A 23,814-nucleotide genomic window follows, 5' to 3' on the forward strand; every position below is an offset into this window, starting at 1 on the left:
AAGAACGTCACTCAGCTTGCTTCCCCCACCTGCCCCGAGCATGTTCAGCCATGGGAGCTTTCTTCACTCACAGTTATTAGGGCATATCACTCATTAATAAGGCAACTCCAGGCCAGGAGATCACTACAGCTGGAGCTTCCAACTAAGAAGTAAGAGTAAAATGAGCTCTCATTTCAGGAACTTCCAAGTGACAGGTGCTTGCACACATTTTCCCATTTGATCGTTATAATCTTCCCAACAACCTTATAATGCAGACAACAAAAGACCTGTGTCTCAGATAAGGAACCTAAAACACAGCAAGGTAGAGGGACCTTCCTGGAAACACGTGGACACCAAGGGGCAGGTTCAGGATGCAAACTCAGGTCCATCTGGCGCTTTCCATGACATAAGCAGCACATGGTGGGCAAGCCTCCTGCCATGGCAGGGCGGGCAGACTGGCGCTTCTGGTCAGAGACTCCAGCTCAGCCTGGTTCCACTCTCTAGAAGCATCGCCTTGAGTGAGTCAGCTCCTCTCTTTAAGCTGGATTTCCTGACCCATTTACTGGAGAAACCAGAGTCCAGGCTCAACAGGGAGGTAAGCACAGAGAGCTGGTGAATATTAGAATGTAATTTTGAATCCAGGTTCTTGTGCAAATGCCCATCTTCTTTCCTCTACACTAGGGGTGTCGAACTCAATCAGAGAAGGGGCCAAAATCTAAAATCCAGCCTAAATCGCGGGCCGAATGGTTTACTGAACAGTCATAAACTGTCATTGTGATGGAAACGCAGCGGAGTGCAGTGATGACAGCGAGGTGCGGGCCACATTGCAAGGTCTGGCGGGACGGATTTGGCCCGCGGGCCTTGTGTTTGACACATGTGCTCTACACAATGAATTTAATAAAGTGTCTTAGTCTGTTTGAGCTGCTTAGCACAAAATACCATCATGAAGTGGCTATAACCAACAGGCACTTATTTCTCTAGTTCAAGATGCTGGGAAGTCCAGGGTCATCCCGCTGGCTCACCTGGTGACCGAGAAGAACCTGCAGGCTTCCTGGTCTATAGATAGCCATCTTCTAGCTAGAATTGTCCTTATCTGTGGCAGGACATGGGTAGTTCTTTGGGGTCTTTTAATCAGCAGGAGTCATGTTTATTGGTTTGCGGTTTGCAAATCAATGGGGGGGCGGGGAGATATAGACGCCTAGGTTTATTATAAGGGCACGAATCCCATTCGCGGGGCTCCACCTCTTTGACCTAATTATCTCCCAAAGACACCCCCTACTCCTAACACCATCATGTTTATTATTGGTTCCAACATACAAATTCTGAGTGGACACAAACATTCAGTCTATGGAACAAAGCAAGCAAAACAGCTACTGTTTTTAAAATATATGTTTATTGATTTCAGAGAGGAAGGGAGAGGAAAAGCAAGATAGAAACATCAATGATGAGAAAGAATCACTGATCTGCTGCCTCCTGCACAGCCCTTGGCTGGAATCGAACCTGGGACCCTTCAGTCAGCAGGCCAGCACTCTATCCACTGAGCCAAACTAGCAAGGCATAGCTATTGTTTCACATATTTGGATCCCACCGCAATGCTTTGTTAAGTTGATAATTTTCAGTCCTAATCTTTTTCTTTCCTCTTACTGTCTACCAGGTAAAACCCCCTTAGACACATGTCTCCTTGCTTCATGGTTTTCATTACACTAAAACTTACATTTCATGTGACCTGATGATGTGGATTTGTCTCACTTTCACTCACTTATTCACTCAATGAATACTTATTTATATAGCACCTAGTGTATGCCAGGCCCTCTCACTTTTCACTAATGTGAAAAACCCATAATTCTCCTCACACCAGACTTGCAATACCTCACCCTTCTCTTAACATCCACCTTTTTACCTCCTGCATGTTCAGGCAATATCTTATTTCCCTTAGCTTCTTTAGTTATCACACACACACACACACACACACACACACACACACACTATAAATTTTGAATAAATCAATGAGTGGATAAATGTCTATGTGCCCAAAAGAATAAACAAATGGCTTTTGTGCAATTCTCTTTAAGAGTCTAGGTTACTAAGGTTAATTCATTTTCTTTATTTAACCAGAAAGACTGTTTGTTCAGTAATTTTATAATAAAGAAAATGCATGCAGTTATTTTACTACAAATAGAGTGGAATAAATATTATAAAAACCCACAAAATCCATATAGGAACCCTCAAAATCTTAATACTGCCCCCTTTCTCAGCATCCCATTGTTATTCCTGGATGCTGTTATGGGGTGTCTCAAGGCTGTTTCAATGGGAGGGTTAAGCAGTTAACACAAAACTATAAACAGGGACATTGGTCTTTATTCCAAACACAGAAATTGAAAAGAAAAACATAATATTTTATATAACATAAAAACTGGAGGTAATATTGAGTCAAAATTGGGTGAAACTGCCCTAACTGGTTTGGCTCAGTGGATAGAGCGTCAGCCTGCGGACTGAAGGGTCCCAGGTTCGATTCCGGTCAAGGGCATGTACCTTGGTTGCAGGCACATCCCCAGTAGGGAGTGTGCAGGAGGCAGCTGGTCGATGTTTCTCTCTCATCGATGTTTCTAACTCTCTATCCCTCTCCCTTCCTCTCTGGAAAAAATCAATAAAATATGTTTTTTTTTAAAGAGTAAAGAAAAAAAATTGGGTGAAACTAAAGTTAGGAATAATAATATATGGGAGCTAAAAGCATAGAATCACAAACAACTTGAGAGTCTTAACCTCCTAGCTCTGCACGTGACAACAAACGTCAGCATCTGTACTTGGAGTGGAAGTGATTTGTCCAAAGCCACCAACTGACTAGCCACAGAGTCAGAGTGGGAGCATGTGTTTCTGATTCCTACATCATGAGAGTGAGATTCCATGCTATTGAAAGTTTAGGCAGAAAATTACACTGAAGATTCACTTCCTTCGCATCTTCATGCATGAGAAACAGTTTAAGAAGTTTCTCTGGTTGTTTTTTAATTTATCTTCATTGTTGGAAGTATTACAGATGTGTCCCCCCCCCCCTTTTTTTTTGACCCCCTCCACCCAGCTCCTGCCCTCTCCTAGGCTTCACCGCTCTATTGTCTGTTAGGAGAAGTTTCTCTGTTTTAAAGCAAGTTCGTGTGTGTGTGAGTTCGGCTATCACTAGGCTTGTGTAACTAATATTTGTCAGGGCCTCCCACATGCTTTTGAGATATAAATACTACTTCTTCTAACTACCCTGTCAGATCTATAGAATTTTTTAAAGTGCAGCAGAGCAGTGTATGTTTATCTAACAGCATCTTCACAATAATAGATCTGAGCTCTCATTTTCAAAATGTTCTCTTCTGTGACAGGAAAAAGGAGAAACGGCACTGGGGTGCAGAGCTGGAATTTTAAGCCTAAATGGTTAACTGGAGTGGATTTTTCTTCCCCTGGTAAAGCACCAGTCTGCACAAAGACATTTTTTTGTTGTTGTTGTTAAAAGCCTCATGGTGCAAGCCTAAAATTTTAAGCAAATTGCACCAAACTTTTATCTGTTGTTCCCACTGCAAACCATTTTTCTTCACCCTTTGCCTCTTCCACCTTATTGTAGCCCACGTCTAAGGAAAATGCAGAATAGCCAACTGGACATCAGCTGCTTCTGTCCAATCATGTGTAGCACTTCCTATTTGAAGTTAAAATTTTCTTCATAACAGTTGCTTATTTTTAAAGATAGTTGGGGGCTGGGGTGAAGAGAAAGGGAGAGAGGTGGTTTGGAGGAGACTTCCCAAGAAAGCAGAAGAACAATCCTATATAACAAAAGGCTAATACACAAATTGAACAGCAGAATGACTGGTTGCTATAATGCACACTGACCACCAAGGGGCAGATGCTCAGTGCAAGAGCTGCCCCCTGGTAGTCAGGGTGCTCCCACAGGAAGGTGTGCCACTCAGCCAGAAGCTGAGCTCATGGCTGGCAAGTGCAGTGGCAGTGGCAGGAACCTCTTTCACCTCACGGCAGTACTACGGATGTCCCACTGACAGGTTAGGCCCTTTCAGGGACTCCCCGCTCCATGCACGAATTTTGTGCACCGGGCCTCTAGTAAGTATAATAATGATGGCTTGTGGTGAAGAAAATTCAGGAACAGTGTAATATTTGAAAGGAATGCTTTGAACCCAGGAGTAAAAACCAACCTTCACTTAGCAGAAGGCAGACTACAGCAAAGGCTCCTTTGAGATGAGGGAAGGGGTATGATTGGTGGAGAGAGTCTCTGATGCAACATGGAGGAAGCTGGGTGCTGAGGTGTATAAATGCCCCTGCCTAACGGACATGATTAATTCTACATCACACTCAATATGTGAAAAGAGCTTGAAAAAAAATTAGGACAGTTTGCTTGTGCAAGCAAACTGTCAAAATGATGAATGAAACAGGTGTGTGCAAGTGCGGAGGGCGTGGGAAGATTGCTGACATAAATATATTGGCTTCCGTATTGTGGTTCCCCCCGATGTCACAGCCATGTAGGCAGCATGAGAGGAGCCAGTTAAGGTTCATTTTCTTAACTGCATACGAAGTCCTCAGACTATAACACAATGGGTTATAGAAAAACCGAGGTAATCTAATTTCTTCATAAATGGTCTTCCTTCATCAGCTCAAGAATATACAACTGTGCTAATAGGTATTTATAGTGTGCCCCATGCAAAATGGCCTTTGGGTTCTTAACCTAATATAATAAACAGATAATTCAAATAAAAAGACAGCATGGGCCAGTGGGAACAAGACAAAGAGGCCAAGAATGGCAAAAATCCATACTCCACTTAAATATATTAATGGAACAAAGGAAGGCCTGCTCTCTCTTCTAATGAATGAAAAATGCATTTAATCGAATCTGTTTAGTTTGAGAAATCATTTACTTTCACTTCCCCTCACACTGGAGCTGTGGCTACTCCTAGAATTGCTCATGTCTCCTGAACACGCGGAGTATCTGCACGGGGAGCATGAGGCCACGTGTGCCTCTCCAGAGACACACGTTCTTCTCGTCTTTCCCCAGATGGCACCCTAAGACTCCCGCCATCCATCAGACCTCACCGTTGCCTTATGGGAGGTGACCAGAGTTAATATTTCTAATATCTTGGTTTATTAACCATACAAGACTACAGTGGCCTTGTGAAAGATTCACATAAAATACTCAAATAGTCAAGAATCTTCCTTCATTCGTCTTCCTCCCCAAACTGACCAGCACCAACACTTTGCTCTCCTGGGGGTGCACCACTAACCATTAAGTGCATCCTATTCCATTCATTTTCCATCCATTTTCATGCACATACTCATCGATGCACATGTGCAGGGTGTGGTTTTATTTTTGCAGGGTAGGGAGTGAGAGAGAGTGAGAGATGTGCCCTTCGTTTTAAATGGCATGGAGCACATTTTTTCCATTCTTGGCCTCTTTGTCTTGTTCCCACTGGCCCATGGGACACACTATAAATACCTAGTGTCAATACCTGCTGATTGACTTTATTTTATTTAATGCCTTCGCAGTATTCTGCAGTAAGGGTATCTCACAATTTTGTCACCGTTCTATTATTAATGACATTTTGGTTGTCCAACAATTATTATTAACTCTAAGTGGATCAGAACAAGGCACAGAAAAGGTCAGTCCTTGGTCACGAAACAAACCAGCAGGATATCCATAAAATAGTTAACATGAAGGATAATGGCTTTTAAAAAAAGTCTTAAGGACTAAACATGATTGATAAATTGCACTCTCATTCTTATAATTGTCAACCAGAAAAACAATTTTATAAATATATTTCTTTAAAACTGGGCATGGAAACCGCATTAAGGAAGCTTCTCAATATGACAAAATAGTTGCTTCGAAATTTGCTATTGTGTTCATCCAGGATGACCTTGGCAACAATAACAACAACAAGGAAATTAAGACCAGGACAAAAATAGCTACCATTTGTTAAGGATAGTATTATGCTTTCTAAATATCAGTCACAAGTCTTTATCTTTTCAGAAAGAAATGTTTTCTCTTTGGAAAATGGTTGTGATTCCCTCATTGAAAAGTCTCCGTCAACCTGTTGGTTTGGCGCTTCTGTCAGTTATTTCAGACAGTGTGACTTAGTTAGCTCAGGTTGTTATACCCAACATGCCATAGACTGGCGGACATAAACAACAAACATTTATCTCTCACGGTATTGGAGGTTGGAAGTCCAAGGTCATGGCACCAGTATGACTGGGTTCTAGTGAGAAATCTCTTCCTTGCTTGCAGATGGCCACCTTCCCCTGTGCCTTCATATAAGAGAAAGTGCTCTTAGCAGATGCTCTTCTTAGGACACTAATTCATTATTGGAGGCTCCACCCTCATGACCTCATCTAAATGTAGCCACTTCTCAAAGGCTCACCTCCAGATACCATCCCGCTGGGTTTCATGAATTTGAGTGGGACGCCAACATCCAGTCCATAGCAATGGGGTACAAAGAAGTGCTGCCCAGGAGAAGGTAAAGCCACATTACAACTCCATGGTGGGTGGAGGCAGTGACCAAGGTCAAGGTTAACTCTGGCACCTATGAAACTCCTCCGGGTGGTTTCAGCACACATGGGGGACAGGAATGATTCCTGTTTGAAAGGAAAGCTAAGATGGCAAGACGGGGTATTTTTCCAGTAAGAATGATTGGGACTGGATTTGAAATTGACAGGTTAAAAGAAAGTTTTGGTTTGTTACTCCTATATGAATGTCTTTTAAGCATGCCCCTTAATGAGTGGAATAACAGAAAATGAGTGAGTGAATTTTGTTCTATATCAGCTGTCACCATTAATGTTCTTAGATAAGGCAGCCTTCAGAGGGCAGAAGGGGGTGGGGAGGTGCATAGGTGAGAACGGCATTGAGTTCAGCAGTTGTTCTATTTCCATGAGGAGCAAAGCAAGTTAGAGGGAGGGTTAAGGGGTGCAAAGAATAATTTAGATTGGGCATTGCAGAGTGAAAAGAAAGAAGACAGCGGTATCATCACCCATAGAGAGCATAAAGTTAGCCTCCTGCCTACATCCTTTCATCCTTGTCCCCACCCCCACCCCCACCCTGCACCCACAGCCCCAACTATTCTCAACACAGCAGCTGGAGTGATCCTGCCCTCCTGGACCTTCCTCAGATCCCGGTGCTGCCTGATGGACACTGGCACCTGCTGTGTCCTCCCATCTCACTCCCATCCTCCTGGCTCTGCCCTGACAGGTCCACCCAGGATCCCTTCACGCCTTGTTTGCTCCCTCCCTCTGTAGAGTTCCTCCCTAGCTATTCCACTCCTTGCCTCTTCTACATCTTTGCTCAAGTGTCCCCTTTCCTTGGCCATTCGACTCATATTGCAGCCCATTCCAGCCTGCTTATGTTTCTCCAATGCACTTACCACTGTCTGACATATTCAATATCTTATGTCTTAATGTATGGTCTCACTTCTCCCTCTAAAATGCAAACTCCATAAGGACAGCAAATTTTTGTCTCTTTTGTTTGCTCTCGTAGTTCCAGAGCCAGGACAGTATTGCCACAGAGTAAGCATTTAATACATGTTTGCCGCGACAAGTGAGTGGATGAAGGCAATCACTGTGCTTGGGGGGGTTCTTGGGGCATCCGCCTAAAGGAACCATTGGCTCAGTCTCAAGCTGAAAAGAGACAGGCACTCCTTTGGGGGTTAACACGCTAAGAGATTACCATTCGTCCTGGAATTAATATTCAAAATGCCCTTCCAAGTGGCAGCTGTCCAACAAATACATAAGCCCTAATTCTTAAGAGGAAAGGTCTTCCCATCACTAGCGTCTGCTCTTCCTGACTGTTAATATTTAAACTCCCTCCCAAACCTGGAGAGAAAAGGTATGATGGTTAGCCTTGAAATATATTCTGTGATTTTTTTTTTTCTCATGAATTTTCCCTGTTAATTAACTCTCCTCTATAACTGCCACGATAGGATGGTGAGCTTGCGGGCTGGTGGGTGAGGGGGAAGGGAGAACTCTCACAACAAAGTTAACAAAGGAGGTATTTCCTGGTGGAGCTCAAACCAGCCCCCTGGTAGACTGTTAAGGAGTGGAGATGTGCCTCGTTGGGGAGGGGCTGCAGGAACAGGAGCGGGCCAGGAGGTAGGAGTGTGAGAAAAATCGGGAGAATTAATAGATCCATCTCCTGTGGTTGCTCCTAGAGGCAATTATCTAAAGCTCAAAGCACAAAAACTAAGCCTGTATTTTTAACAAACCCGAGCTACTTCTTGTCACATGCCACTTGCTAATCACAGAGAGGTGGTATTTTTTGTTGGTTTTGGTTTTTTTTTATGTTCCTAGGTATAATTTTATTACAGCAGTTGGCACATGACCACAGCCACCACCCACCTGCCTCCTTGGACAATGGCATGTCTGGCTGAGGGGAAACTCCTGGCCTGCAATTTCCATAATCTGTGCCCTCCGGAGGCCGGGCTGGTGGAGTGGATTAGTGCGCAAGCCTTTGGGGTCTCGGGAGAAGAGAGTTCAAATCCCCAGCTTAGGTCATAAGTAAAGATGAAGGGCTGGGCTGATGGTTTATCCGCCTCTGGGAGCCGTGAAAGGCACAGCTAGTTATGATTATTAACCTCATTCAAAAGAAGCACAGCCAGGAATGTGGTGAATTGATTTCCATCCAGCGAAACTGGCAACAGCCAACAGGCTCCTGACTCTCAATTCACTCTGGGCTTTTTGAAATGCTCTGTGAATTTTTTCAAAAGAAATCACAGTGTGACTGTTCCTTGGCAGAGGGAAGCATGTTATTTTGCAGAAGTGCCCATTTGGGCTCCAATAATTTAATGGAGATAAAGTAGTCTGCGATTATCAGCGCATTGTGAAAAGAGGGACAAATCCGCTCTCGCCTCTTCTCTCGGCAGGTGTATTTCTATTGGATTTGCCGGGATTCCAGAGCTTTCGAGTGGTTTGCTGATCTCTTACTCTCGCTGGAAACACGCATGAGCGAGCAAGGGAAAACTCACCTTCTGAGTTATCATATCTTTCTCACAGGCTGGGATGAAAACCAGGTATCGATAAGACCGAGAATGAGCAATATTATCTGTCACAGAGCAAAGAGAAGAGGAACTGTTTCAATAATGAGCTAGATAGCTTTCGGGGAACAGAAAACCATAAGAATTGTGTTTTGTTTTTAAAAAGTAAAGGAGAATAACAAAACCAAACTAGAAAGAGCTATTCAAATCGTAGCGATGAAACAACCTACAGTTAACATTCTGAGGAATGGAAAAGAAGATAGGAAAAGAGAGGGCTGTGGAATACGATCCCAACTCTGAAAACCCAAGAAAATTTATGTCGCTGAAAGTGGCATTTGTCATTTTAGTGACACCAAGTGAATATTATTGGCTGGATTGTTGAGTTGCAATCCTAATTGGTTCTGATTCTATGCTTTTGAAGTTCAGCAGAAAAAAAAAATTCCTTGGTGTTTATATTCAACATTTTATATTGTCAAGTATATGAGCTTCTGCAGAAAATAACCATTACGAACACTTGACTTATCTAAAGGTGTTTGCTTAAGGCGTACTTAGCAATTGTGTGCATGTATGTGAAATCACCAAAGATCAAGACCATCTCCTGTTGTGGCAGGTGTTCTGCAGGGTACTGTGTTAGAAATAGTGAGGTTGAATTTACCAAAAATAATGTCTATCCAAATATTGCACTACTGGAGTGTAGCAATGTTGCAGATATTGAATGATAATTGTTAAATTTTAAATCATTTTTTAACGCCTCAAGCATGGCGGGTACAGTGATGTGATGACTAGGTTATGAAGTGTATGTTCTCATGGGCACTTCTGTAGCAGCTCCTGTGGATACTTAGCTTCAGAGAGTGTATGTGAGTCCAGGTGGCCTGTGTTGATCACTCAGTTCATGAGTGAATGCACTCTTGTCAGGTAGTGAGCCCTCTCTCTCTTTCTCTCTCTCTCTCTCTCTCTCTCTCTCTCTCTCTCTCTCTCTCTCTCTCTCTCTCTCTCACTCACACACACACACACACACACACACACACACACACACACACACAGTAGCCCTATAAGACATCACTGTAATTTGGCTCTGCCTCTGCATGAGTCAAATTTTGCTTAAATTCAGTATCTCACTAATTTTTAAGGTCTCATTTGCAGTCGGCCTTAAATATTTATACCTCTGGGATAATTTGAAATATAGGTGTGTGTGTTTTTTGGGGGGGGTGGGGGAGAAACTAGGCTTGAAGCATCTCAATAAATTAGTGTTAATTATGTTTTCTAAACAAACATTTTCCTTATTAGTTTTTTACTAATGATCCGTTTGGTGGAGTATAGACACAGCCTTTGTCTGTTGCTCCCTAGTACCCTGCTTTGCTCTTCTGTGTCTAAAGTGAATTGCTGTAAGGGTCCCCTCCCATGGGGGAGATTGGGGCTCTGTTTGATTGTGTGGCAATGCGACTTTGCCCTGTCCCATCTCTGCCCCTTCCAAAAGTGTGCTGGGACATAGGCTTTTTTTTTTTTTTTTTTTTTTTTTTCTAAATTTTTGCCATGACATGTTGGAAATATTTGAGTTGTCCAAATTTCAGGAATAAAATAATTGATGCGATCTGTTGGTAAGAAATCAAGAGGCTGCTTTAGAAATAGCCTATTGTTAAACTGAATTCAACAACCTCCAAGTGGCAGAATGACAAGCACAGAAGGGACAGATGGAAAAGGTGTTGTGAAGGGCAAATCAACAGGGTTTAGAGATTAATTGAGCATTGGGCGGAGAAATATGGAACAAATACAGTTCCAAAAGCTCGAGCATCAGTGATTGGCAGCTCAATGGTACCACTGCGAGTAGGAAAGGCCTTTTATTTTCTGTTAAGTGATGCCCAAACTTGAAGTATAAGTTCTTTAAGTCCCTCCCTGACCTGATGGCAACCCACTTGTTCTCTTCCACACTCATCATTTTCCTCGGGTGCTGGAGTAGCCAACCATCTGTGGTCTCCTATCATGCTGTCAATTCCATGTCTTCCCATATTTGTCCCCTCTCCCTGACGTGCCCCTCCCTGCTGCCCACTGCACAGAATCATTCTTTAAAGGCTAGTCTCCTGTAAAACCTCCCCCAGTTCTTTTAGCCATAATCACTCAGGGCTTCCCTAAGCAATTCATTGGCTTCACCAGAGCGCTTGTTTCTGTCTCTCGCACAGAGGATTGGTCCGACTCCTAGTTATGCACGTGAGCTGCTCCCCTTCAATGACCAGTTCCTCTTAAAACAGAGACCTTCCTTCTTCCTTCTCCGGTTCGGCACACCCTGCCTGCTTATGGGCTCACTCACCTCCTGAAGTCATAAATTATTTGGGAAGATTCATTTTTAGCTATTTTGATCAATTTGAAAGGACAAAGACTTCTTCACAAAAAACATGTTTGGGGAACTCGAGATGCAGGACTCTACTCAGGCAGGAAGAGGGGGGCTTGGGAAGAAAGTCTGGATTCATCTTTGTGAGGATGCTAAGCAGAACCTTGGAAATGGAAGCTCTTTGGGGTGTAATGGCCCCCAAGAGGTGCAGGGAGCTGAGACTAGAGGCAGCTACCTTTGGAGATAGGACAATATGATAGGAAAACAATACCTAAATGTTCTCCCTTGAACTAAAAGCAACGCTGGAGAGAAGTAGAAGAAATGGGATTCTATAATGCAAATCAAATCAGGAGGAAGCAGCCCTCAGCCACTGGTGAAAAAGCCAAGGAGAATCAGGCCAGAGTTGGTCATTCGATCTGGCACTTTATCAAAAGCAAATTGACTCTGGCATTTCTTTGCCCACAACAGAAACCAGCTCACTTCTGCCCATTTCCAAGGCTCAACACCCACCCACCACCTTAGCTCTTATTCCTGGAATCTTGTCTTGACCTTCCTGCTTCATCTCTGATAAACCTGCCCTCCTCACCATTTCTCTCTCTCCTGGAGCCCTATTGCCAAACCCACTTCTAACAGCTACCTGAGGTTAGCCTAGATTCCACCATGGTCTGCCATCGAAAAGCCTGTTAGGGCACGACCACTATATTCTGCTCAGCCTCCCTCTTCCTGCCCCTGGCTGCTTTCTAGACCAATAAGAAGCCCAGCCAGGGAAGTCAGGTGTGCAGCAGGAACCTAGGGCAAGCCTTGGGCCTAGCAGGGTTGTTAGTCAAACTAGTCAGGAGAAGTTAAGATTTGAGCAAGCAAAGGGAAAAAACACAGAAGTTCAAGAGCTGTGAAGGGGTCTAAAGGATGAACACAGGCAACATAAATCCCAAAAGGTAAGAAGCAAGGAAGCTACCAGAATTCAACAACAAAAAAGGCATCACTAGACATTGCTATATCCAGGCTTTTCCTCATTGACCAGCAGTTACCTGATGCCTGGGTGCATTCATAGAATTTGAAGGCAAGCAGCTGGGCACAGAGCTCCAACTGGGCCCCTTACTATGTTTGGCCACCGTCTCCTGTCTGCCAGACTCAGCATCCTCCCGGCACTTGAACCCAGACAGTGCACTCACACGCTTTCAGCCCAGTAGGCAGATCTGATTGTACAGTCTTCTTCCTAAAAGTTTCTGGTCACTTCCATCTGCCAGTGCCCCTCTCAGATTACCAGAGTTTAGCATTAAGTGAATGGAGACAAAGGTACTGATTAATTTTTTGTAAAGTGTGGCAGGAAAAACTAAAAGTAGCTTAATGCTTGCTTTCCCTTAACCAAATTTACTCTATTTTCTCATTTTTCAGGGGGAAAAATCTTCCTTCCAGGCTCATATTACTGTACATCTATTATGTGGGAGGGTGCCTTGTACCAATAAATCTACAAATGAGAATAATTACTTATCTTTTATTTAATAGCAGATTCCTATTTTTTCCTAAATGTCATCTGATACCACAACTTTTATTGTAGGTTTTTCACATAGCTTTACACTGGGATGAAAATACTGACGTGATCACAGGATTAAAGCAGAAAACCTTCTATGGGAGACCTAACTGGAACAACGAGTTCAGGCAGATAGCCTACACTCACCCCGGGTAAGGCCCTCTTCCCTCTGCCTGCTGGGAGTCTCCCTAGAGAAATAAGACCCGCTCTCCGGCCCGCTGGCTCATCTGCAGGGGTGGGCATCTTGTTTAGAGATAAAACATTGGCCTTAGAAAAGGTGGTCATGGGATATTTCAGGAACCACAATGACTGGCTTACAACACCCGGTGATTAGCAAAGATGTTGATCCCTTTCACACTTAAACTCAAGGAAAGTATTTCTGAAACTACCTATGTCTTCTTTGGTGTACGTGGTTGATCTCTAACACCCAACGAGAGAATTCACTGACACCCAACTGTAAACTCTACCCAGCATATCCAACAAAGCAGACAAAATGTTGTAAGACCAAGCAGGGATTTCTCATGGTGGTTAAAGCCCAGAACATGGAGCCCAAGGCCTGGGTGCAAATCCTGGCTCTGCTACTGCCACCAGTTTCCTTGAACGGGTTACTTTTCTGCTCTGGGAGCTATGAGTAATAATAGTGCTTACCTCATAGGCTGCTGTGAGGATGAAATGCATGAACATGCACAAAGAGCCTACAATAGACTTTGAAATCAGAAAATGTTGATTTCACCTTCCCCTCTACCCCCAGCCCAGCCTCCTCTGAGCCCTGAAGGTCCCCACCCATCAGGTTACTTGTCCAAAGGCACAGACTGGATCATTGTATCTGCAGTTTCCTTAAAAAGAACATGTAGGTTAGAAAAGAAAAAATTATAAGTAGAAAACTAACAAAATGCTACAAGCTCATATGTTACAGCCACAGCCGGGTTTTTTTGTTGTTGCTATTTTCTCCTTTTGGAAAAATATATAGATTCATGTTGTGCTCCGTTTTCAGTGATCATGGAATGACTGTTCCCACTTTACAGGCTGTTGAGGAAGACACATTTTGGTTGTAAGATCTTATAAATAGGACCCTTCATATAGATATGTCCCTTATTGACATCCCATAGTATATTTGTTTATTTTTGCTGCACTTGAAGTTTGCAGCCGAGTGGGAAAGGCCTTTCAAGCCAAAGTATTTCATTATCTCCCTTCCTTCAGAAGGTGTAAACCAGAAACAACAGCATCCAGAGAGTAGAACTGAGTGTGCACAAACTCTGCCCAAAGAAATTGCTGCATGGTGCCGAGAAGTGAGCGTGCCCGGTTTTGCAGGGAGTGAGGCATGGAGAACAGTGTGAAGGTGGGAACACCGTAGCTGCCCCTTCTCTTATTGCCCTTGTAAAGGGTATGTGTGTTCCTTTTCGGAAGCCATCATCAAAGTTTAGTCCATGAATGTCTTTAAAGCCCCGCTGAATTTTCTCAGCACACAGAGTTTCAGTGAGAACTCTCTTCCTGATGGATGACTTCACTCTTCCGGAGAAGATCAGGGCTGCAAGGTCTGGATGTCACTGAAGCCTCTACAGCTCACTTCCTAGCCCAAATTTTAAAAATGGGGTATTTGTAATAGCCTTAGACTCTAGAACACCCCAACTTGTTATATAGCTTCTATTGATGTCGTTAATATTAGACACATGTTGGCAAAGAACAATAATCATGATATCCCTGAGTGATAGCTCCATGGAAGACGCGTCCCCAATAAAGAGCTTAGCACCACCCTTCCAAAAGACTTTTCAAATGGCCTCCTTAAAATAATTTTGTTTTCTCCTGTGCAATAGAAGATTTATGTTTAATGAAGCTTTTAATGAAGAAATCTCAGAAAGAAAATGCCAATAAAATCTAATTTTTAAACAAGAAAATTTAATATGGAGAAGTATTTCAATATCCTGGCCTTTGTCCAGATATAAATGAAATACACAATCCAATTATGGTTCCACACAAAGGACAAAGTAACATTAATTTTCTTCAAGATGGTTATTAAAGAGATAAACAGCATGTTTTCCCCTGATTATGTCAGGGATACGTTTGTTCCAAGACTATTTGGCTAGTCTTACAAGACAGGTCTGTCTTGTCATTAGCTCATATCTTTTGGCAAAGAGAGGTCAGGAAGAACTGGTGGGTTTGTTAGTGGCCTCCAAAAAGGTTCTTTGTTCGTGAGGTCCTTTGAAGTGGGCTCCCAACCATTTCTATTCATCAGCAGGAAGCTGGGGATTCTTAGGGCTTACTGTCTTAAAAACATTTACCTGTTCACTCAAAGCTAGAGAGTGCTCTTGTTCTAAAAAGAAGGAGTTAAATCAAAAGAATAAAGGGAAGCAGGGCAAAAAATATTTTTTGTAGAACATGAAAAACAGCACCAAAGCTTGAAGGGAAGCAGATCAAAGAGAATAGTGCAAGCTATAGAGGAACCAGAAAATTGCAAAACTAACAGTAATAGAAAAGCAAATGGATGGGCATCAAAATGAATAGAAATAAGGAAAGGGGAGGGGAATTATAAAGATCAAAGTCTGAAAGCTGAAAATGGGGAAGTGTCTTCTGTTGTTTTCATTTGCAATTCATTTTCATAATTATGTCAGCTGTGTTCAACAGCACAATACGTTCTAAAGGATAGACCAATAGTAAGTGGACGGATAGAAACTGAGTCTTTGATTGGCATGATTGGTATGCATGTGACAACTGTGGTTTACTGCTTGGTAGACAAGCACAGAAAGTGCTCTAAACACAAAAACAATGAGAATTATGCTCTCAGTTAAAACTCAGTAAGTTAATTAAATACATGCATTGATGTCTACCTTAGGAATCTATAAAAATGTGTACCTTACAAATATGGAAATTGTATTTCATTTTTTTGTAAGCATTTTCAATACCTTCCCAAGATTTAGACAAATAGAAAATCAGAAAATCATTACCAGGAAGGTCTACAGAATGAAAATAAATATATTTTTGTCACATCCAGCTACTTTTTAAATAAACACATATTGTGCATATACTCAGGCTTTGGAGGTAGGGATAAATTGTTTTCAATTAATTGAATAAAATAATTTTCCATAGGACTTCAATCTTTGATCTAAAACTTCACATAATATTTATGGTTTGCCATTTTCACCTTATCTACTAATAACTTCATCATGCCAAATAGGCATGAAACTTTATATTATTAATTACCATAAAAACACCATAACTTCAATAGAAGTGCTCTTCCATCTGGAAGTAAACAGTAAAGAATAAAAGAGTGCAAACATTTGTTAGAAAAGTTCAACCCAACCCGGTGATGAGGAAAGGTGATTGGGAGCTTCTAATCCAAATTGCAAGAATGTATTTTCGACCACCCATTGCTTTCAGAAATGTAAAAATACCTTCGTGCTAGAGTGAGTAAATGTGTCCATCTGGATCCACAATTGCTTCTGTGCACATCCTCCCTCCTCTTCCCATTGGCACGTGCATATGTGCAAAGTGTTTTTAAATGATAGTTTAAAGAAATTTAACGCCTAAGCCGGTTTGCTCAGTGGATAGAGCATCAGCCTGCGAACTCAAGGGTCCCAGGTTTGATTCTGGTCAAGGGCATGTACCTTGGTTGCAGGCACATCCCCAGTAGGGAGTGTGCAGGAGGCAGCTGATGGATGTTTCTGTCTCATCGATGTTTCTAACTCTCTATCCCTCTCCCTTCCTCTTTGTAAAAATTAATAAAATATTTAAAGAAAGAAAGAAAGAAAGGAAGGAAGGGAGGGAGGGAAGGAGGGAGGGAGGGAGGGAGGGAGGAAGGAAGGAAGGAAGGAAGGAAGGAAGGAAGGAAGGAAGGAAGGAAGGACGGACCTGGCCAACACAATGATCATCTGTGGTTCTGAAAAAGAAGGTGTCTCACAAAACAGAGTTATGCAGTGGCTCCTTTGGAGGCATCTGTAATGAAAAACATCTTCTGGGAAAGAGCCCCCCACCCCAAAGTCGTGTCCATTGTCTGGTACCCAGTTCGTAGCTTCACTGACTCCCTTCTCAGCCTCCATAAATTCACAGGAAGCTTCTGTTTATCGATTTTATTTGCAGAAAGCACTCAGGGTATAAAGTAATTTGATTTTTTTTAAATGGGGTTTAGGGTCTGCCCCTACAGGGTTATAACTCACCAAGCATAAAAGCCAACACATGAAACAAACATACAATTTAAAGAGAGAAGGGCTCAAGGCAGCAGGAGCTGAGGGTCCAGGAAGACAGTGGAGGGACTCCCGGGCGCACCCATCTCCCATCTATCTGCCACCGGAAATCGCCCAGGGGGTGACATTCCCAATGCCTTTCATGCATGACATTGCTGAATCATTTTTTGAAAACTGCATCCACCCCACAGAGAAGAGATGATAGTTATTTAGCAAATAAGCGAGGAAAAAGAGGATTTTCTTTAGTGTAGCCGAGTTAAACACAATGCTGCAAGGTTCACCGTCTTTGCAGCTGGTGTAAAATTTGTCCTTTCCTCATCAAAGTCAGCGGCTCAGGCTGATCAATGCCAAGGCGTCCCCGATCCAGCTCCTGCATGTGCAAGCTCAGCGGGCTGTAAACAGAAGAACAATGCCTTGTGTTTTTATACTTCTTTTCTGGAGAATCTGCTCTTTTTCATTCTAAGCGATCGCGGGTGATTAAATTTTATGGATGAATTCTTTTTCTTCACCAACCCCATGAGGTTCTGTTGCACTTGTCCATCGCCTCTTAACGGAGGGGAGAAAATACAGCCCCATCTGCGTCTGAACAACCAGGGCGGATTCTGGGCTCTGTGAGTCGCAGTTTGCATTTGCGACAAGAAGTCTCCATCTTTGAGATCACAGATGTGAGCAGCGTACCACAGGAATGCCCTAGGTGGGGACTGGAATGCACAATTTGCTGAAGGACTGGCCTTTTTGCCTTAATGGAAGGTGGACAATAAATGGCTTTTGTGAGACTTAGTAATAGCCACAACTTCAAAAGGGACCGGTCCCTGGGAGCGGTGGGGCCACCAGTGGTCCACCTGGCAGCCAGCAATCAGAGGCCTTTGAAATGGAGGCTTCCAGGCAGAGCATCAAAGGGCGGCCTCACAGGAAGGGCCATCTGAGCCTGGTGGGAAGGGGCGGGGGGGGGGGGGGGGGGGGGGGGGGGGCATCTCTTTGGTGCCACCTACGCTAATGGAAAAATATCACCACCCACAACAGCCTCTTTGAACCCAGATGCAAGGCTACCTCTGGGCATCAGACACAGAGCCACGCTGTGACTGCTCACTGACCCATCTGTCACTCAAAAGGTTTCAGTCCAGAACTCAAAAATCCCGGTGACAGAGTGTTGATCTGGGAAGTCCCTCACCATCTCTGGGATAACAGCGCACTTCATATCTCTGTGCAGCTCGGGAGAGCAGGCAGGCGGACATCGTGTGAGTCCTAACGTGAGCTGTTTCTGAGAGCTCGCTATGTACCAGGCACAGGGGCAGAAAGCTGTGCCTGTGTGCTTAACCCTCACGGGGGTTCTAGGAGCTGGTACGATAGTTCTCTCATTCCATAGATGGAAATAGGGCTTTGAGGAGGCACTTGATGAGCCCAAAGTTGATCAGCAATAAAATGGTGGGACCCAGAGCACTCCTAATTGTTGCCTTCTATTACACTCGGTTCAGGAAGTCATAAACATACTTTCAGTAAGAAATAGTTCCTGAAAAAAGTACTTTCTTGAAAATCGCCATAGGAATGATGTCTTTAAAATAAGACTTATGTAGTTTAAACATTCGGTCATTTACAAATGAATCCACATGGGATGTTTCTTTGAAGATACGGAGTTTGAAATGTAATTGAACCATCAGTTTCTGCCATGGATATTATGGCCCTGGAACACATCGTTTAATGTGGGTGTGATACCAGGCAGAGAACCGTGTTAAAAGACGAGCTAAGTAGCATGAGGCTGTAGAAGCACTTCCTGACAATAACGAGGTCTGAAGAGTGAGAGGTGGTGTGTGGGCGGAGCCTGACTGGGGAGAATTCCTCTAAGGCAGAGCTTCTCCTAGTGTGGCCCACACACCATGTCCTCTGGGTCACCCGGGGGCCTTGCTAAAAACGTTCTCCTTCACCTCAAGCCTGGGAACCTAAGTTTTAACAAATGGCCTAGATAATTTTACGCACAGCAAAGTAGGAGAACTGAGTAACTGGTTAAAGTATGTCAGAGGTTGGGAAAATGCTGTAAGGAATAGCACAATGCAAGACAAGGGAAAACATGGTCTCTCTAAGCCCATTTAGGGACTAGCCCCTCCTGTCTTCCAGAGATAACCCGAGTTCTCTCGCTGATGGGGTTGTTTTCAGATCAGCAAAGTTGGCAGCAGCAATGACTAGGGATTTAAGCATCCCTGGAACCGTCACTTTATGCAAAAATACCTCTTCAGCACAGTTTTCTGAAATGCGGTGATTACAGGGAACAACTTTTGGGTGACCACATTTTCAGCCATGTCTTTCTCCTCTTCAACTCTTCTCTTTAGCCTTCTTTGAAAACTAAAGTAATTCCAGCAGGAGAAATAAACTAGGTTGTTATGACTTTAGTATAAATTGTATTATCTATAAAAAAAAAAAAAAGACAGGTTTGAACAGCATCTGAGTAATAACTAACACTTTTTAAATCTTTTTTTTAATATATTTTTATTGATTTTTTACAGAGAGGAAGGGAGAGAGATAGAAAGCTAGAAACATCTATGAGAGAGAAACACCGACCAGCTGCCTCTTCCACACCCCCTACCGGTATGTGCCCGCTACCAACGTACATACCCCTGACTGGAATCGAACCTGGGACCTTTCAGTCCGCAGACCGACGCTCTACCACTGAGCCAAACTGGTTTTGGCACTTTTTAAATCTTTTTGAATGAATTATCATACTTACCTTTCCATAAAACATACAATGTAGTCATTATTGTCTTTGTTTTGGAGACCATACAGATAATAACCATCAACTCATTCCTTCAATAAACGTTTATTAATTATCTACCATTTGCCAGGCACTATTCTAGGTGGTGGGATTACAGTAAAAGATGAGAAACACAGACCAGGTTTCTGCTCTGAAGAAGCTTACATTCTACCATCCAAGAAGATGTCAGTCAAAGTTACTAGACCAAAAATCCAGGCCCGATCACCTCAGTATTAAAACTCCCTCCCCAGACATTATTATCTTACCAGCCTCAATCTTCTTTACTTCACCTACCTGTGTGACTTAGGGCATAGCAGAACCCTGGGGACCTTAAGGAGACCATGGTGATGAAATAGGAAAAGAAAATCTGAGAAAAAAAGGAAGTGCATGGAGAAAAATCAATAAGTAAAGTCACAGCCACAACCACATCCCAGCTTTTGCAATTCTGTCTTGGCTTCTGGCCAGCCTTGACCTGTCTGACCTTCATTTCCTCGTTCATCCCTCCTGCAGCAGCAGCATTGGCGTGTTCTTCTGTGGGCCCAAAGCTCTCTCAAAGACCCTTCAGAGGATGTGCCGCTTATATTCGTCAGCAGACCCCAGAGGGGTCCATTTTCATTACAACAAAGAAAGCTTCTAGACTCGGGAGATAACAAGTGACTACAGCCAAGCCAGTGTGGCTCACTGATGGAGCGTCAACCAGTGAACCAGGAGATCACGGTTTGATTCCCAGTCAGAGGACATGCCCGGGTTGTGCCTTCGGTCCCCAGTGAGGGTGTGTGCAGGAGGCTACCAATCAATGATTCTGTCTCATCATCGATGTTCTATCTCTCTCTCCCTCTCACTTCCTCTCTGAAACCAATATATACATATTGATTTCAGAGAGGCCCGGTGCATGAATTCATGCATGGGTGGGGTCTGATCTGCCTGCCCCAATGGGAGCCCATCGGCCAAACCCTCAGGGGGGAGGGCTGGGGGTGGTTGCCTGGCAGCCCTGGCCTCAATTGGGGTGTTGGGGGCTGGTTGGAGGGGGGGCAGAAGGGGGAAGGAATAGTTGGGTGTTCGGGGATAATCAGGGCAGGAATCAGGCTGGTTGGCTGCTGCAGTGTGCATGATAGCCATTGGTTGTTCCAGTTGTTCTGGTTGTTCTGCCGTTCTGGTAGCTGAACACACATACACACACACACACACACACACACACACACCAGAGGCCCGATGCTCAAAATTCATGCAAGGGCCTTGGCCATGGTCCTACCCACTGCGCCAGGGGCTTCTGCCACCTTTGCCATGGCTCCTGCCCGCCACTGCTTTGTCCAGAAGGGACGTCCAGTCTAATTAGCATATTATACCTTTTAATACATATATTGGCATGTATTAACCCTTTTAATATATATATTACCCTTTTTAATATATATATTAGGCTCTACAGCAGTGGTTCTCAACCTGTGGGTCACTAGCAGGGTCACCTAAGACCATCAGGAAACACAGATATTTACATTACAATTCATAAAAGTAGCAAAATTACAGTTATGAAGTAGCAACAAAAATAATTTTATGGTTGGGGGTCACCACAACATGAGGAACTGTATTAAAGGTTGCGGCATTAGAAAGGTTAAGAACCACTGTTCTAAAAGAAGCTGACTCAGATGGGGCATAATATTCTGATATTATGATATAGGAACATGACCAGTATTGAGCAGAGTGCTATTTTAGATCTAGTGTCCTATATGTTTTTCAGTACAACTAAACTCTGTCTCTCCTTTTTTCCTTCTTCTTTTCTTCATTTATTTCCTTCTCACTTTCTTTTGACAAATACTTTTTATGACTGTAACGTCTTGATCTATGATCACTTTGACACTTATATCCCAACTCACCTTCCACCTCACAAGCAGTTTGGAATTTTGTTTTAATTTCTATACTCCCATCAAACTATTCTTTCCTCACATGCAAATGTTTTACCCCCAAAGTGTTCCCAACGTGTTCTTCATCTTACAGCTTTCTCAACTAATGCTGGCTATGTTTTTAGAATTTCTCTTTCTAATTTTTCAAGGTTGTTTTGAAATTTACCATCAGAGACTAATACTAGTATTTAGTTTAGTAAGATCTACAGATTTAATTAGTGATTCCTAAAAACTTTTCTTTAGATTTTTAATCATGTTACTAAACCCATATAATTCCACCACTAATTCTTACAACTGCCTTGACTATGAGCTTCCAGTTTGGAATAGGTTAGTAATAACTAGCCATTGAGCACAGTACACCACAACATTTTTCCTTAGCTTGTAAATAGCATGCCATATACAGTTAAAAAATTATTGAAATTAAAATAGGTCGTATTTTATAAATGCTTCTTCTGCTAATGCTGTCATTTTGTCATTAAAAAAAAGAATTAAATTGGTCTGATTTGTTTTTATAAAGTCAGACAGCCAATTAAGCTCTTTTAGGGATTTCTAAATTATAAATTGATTATTTATTTTACTTTACCCTCAGATATTGACATTCATTAATTCATTAATTCTACATTTTTAAATATGCTTTAGGAGAAAAGTTGGGTATATTCCCTGATGTCTCAGAAATTATTACTACTACACATTGCAATTTCTCAGTATCTTTAAATATTGCTTGAAGAAATCATTCAAACTCAGCTAATTTTAATATACCCAGTCTTTCTGTATATTTCTTTTCCCTTTTAAGTTTGATTCAGCCTTTACAACTAGAACTTATAGCAGTTAAATGTATATGCTAAATCTTTACTAATGCAGGAAAATTTAATCTATTAAAATATTTTCTCTTAATTGTATTCAATTATTATTTTTCTTTCCCCGTATACTTGAAAATAAAATGTACTCTATATTCAATTCATTTTGTGTAATAAATTAGAGTATACTTGTTCTTAAAGAATTCAAGCTCTATACATCTCTCTCAATTTTGTTCTAAAATTGATCTAAAAAAATAAAGTCTCTTTTTAAAAGAAACAAATTTTGCTGCTTTTTAAAAAAAATCTCTATTTTTTAGTTGTGAACTTTAGGCTACTTCTCTACACACTATATAGAGTCTGACCTATCCAGATAGAAAAATATAACAAAAATCATAAGATATCTGCATCCTTCTAAGTTACTTTCTCTCAGTTCTTCCCCTCAAACCAAAGAGAAGAAAAGCTGTGTTAAAAATTATCAAATACCTTCAAATTATTTTAAAAATTCCTAATTGATCTTAAAGACAACAGCTTAATAATATCCCGGTCTCAATTGACTGACTCATTTAATAAGTCCCCACACTAAGGACAGGACCCCCACCAGTACATTTTTATGTGACAGTCTCATGCCACACCTTCCAAATACTAACCAACTTACCTCAAACTTCAGATTTCATTTTTTAAATGTTTAGAAGTATAAGAACAGCATCAAACCATGTAAGGTCCTAATAAATAATACCAACAAAATATATGAAATTTTTAAAGAGAAAATTATAAAACTCTGTCAACCATATCTCCCCCACACTAACATGAACAGAGGTGCTATTCCTTCGCCCCACCCTGAGACACTGGGATGGAGACCCGCCAATCATTCCTGCCTAACACTAAACAAATGTCTACCGTACTTAGGTTAGAGAGAGTTTGATGTGATTACTGAGAGAAGATTGCTGAAGAAAAAGATTCATAAATTTGTGTCTGAAGTCCTGGGCAAATTCCCAAGAGGCCACTGTTTGAAACCAACCAAAATCAACACAGCCAGTGATTACAGAATTGAACTCTGGTGAGGAATACCTCCACATTTCAATTGGCCTCTGGGTATATACAAGAATAGCACTGCAAAGGCTTTGCTTTTTGCAAAGAACTAAATTGATATTGGAACCACAAACCACAAAAGTGGGCCAGGAAGTGTGTTCTGAACCTAAACCTGTCAACTGCCAATGAAAATAGAAGATCTAAATAAAGAATCATCGTGTCATAACATTATGTTCAAAATGTATAGGATACAGTCCAAATTTTTTTTTTTTTTGTCATGCAAAGAACTAGGAAAATCTCAACTCAAATAAAAAAAGAAAATCAACAAATGCCAATACCA

The 23,814-nt window shown here is 42.2% G+C and overlaps 1 protein-coding gene across 1 annotated transcript in view; it reads left to right on the plus strand.

Moving 5' to 3' along the window:
• The window catches only part of NOX3 (NADPH oxidase 3), a 53,171-nt gene extending 32,684 nt beyond the window's left edge, over positions 1-20,487 (plus strand). The window contains exons 11-13 of the mRNA XM_036414208.2: positions 8,862-9,008; positions 12,857-12,981; positions 20,261-20,487. Coding sequence (XP_036270101.1) covers positions 8,862-9,008; positions 12,857-12,981; positions 20,261-20,387 — 399 coding nt within the window. The 3' untranslated portion in view covers positions 20,388-20,487. The remainder of the gene's footprint in view (positions 1-8,861; positions 9,009-12,856; positions 12,982-20,260) is intronic.
• Positions 20,488-23,814: the final 3,327 nt, after the last annotated feature.

This window comes from Pipistrellus kuhlii, unplaced genomic scaffold (assembly GCF_014108245.1).
Source record: "Pipistrellus kuhlii isolate mPipKuh1 unplaced genomic scaffold, mPipKuh1.p scaffold_m20_p_5, whole genome shotgun sequence".
NCBI classification, from domain to species: domain Eukaryota; kingdom Metazoa; phylum Chordata; class Mammalia; order Chiroptera; family Vespertilionidae; genus Pipistrellus; species Pipistrellus kuhlii.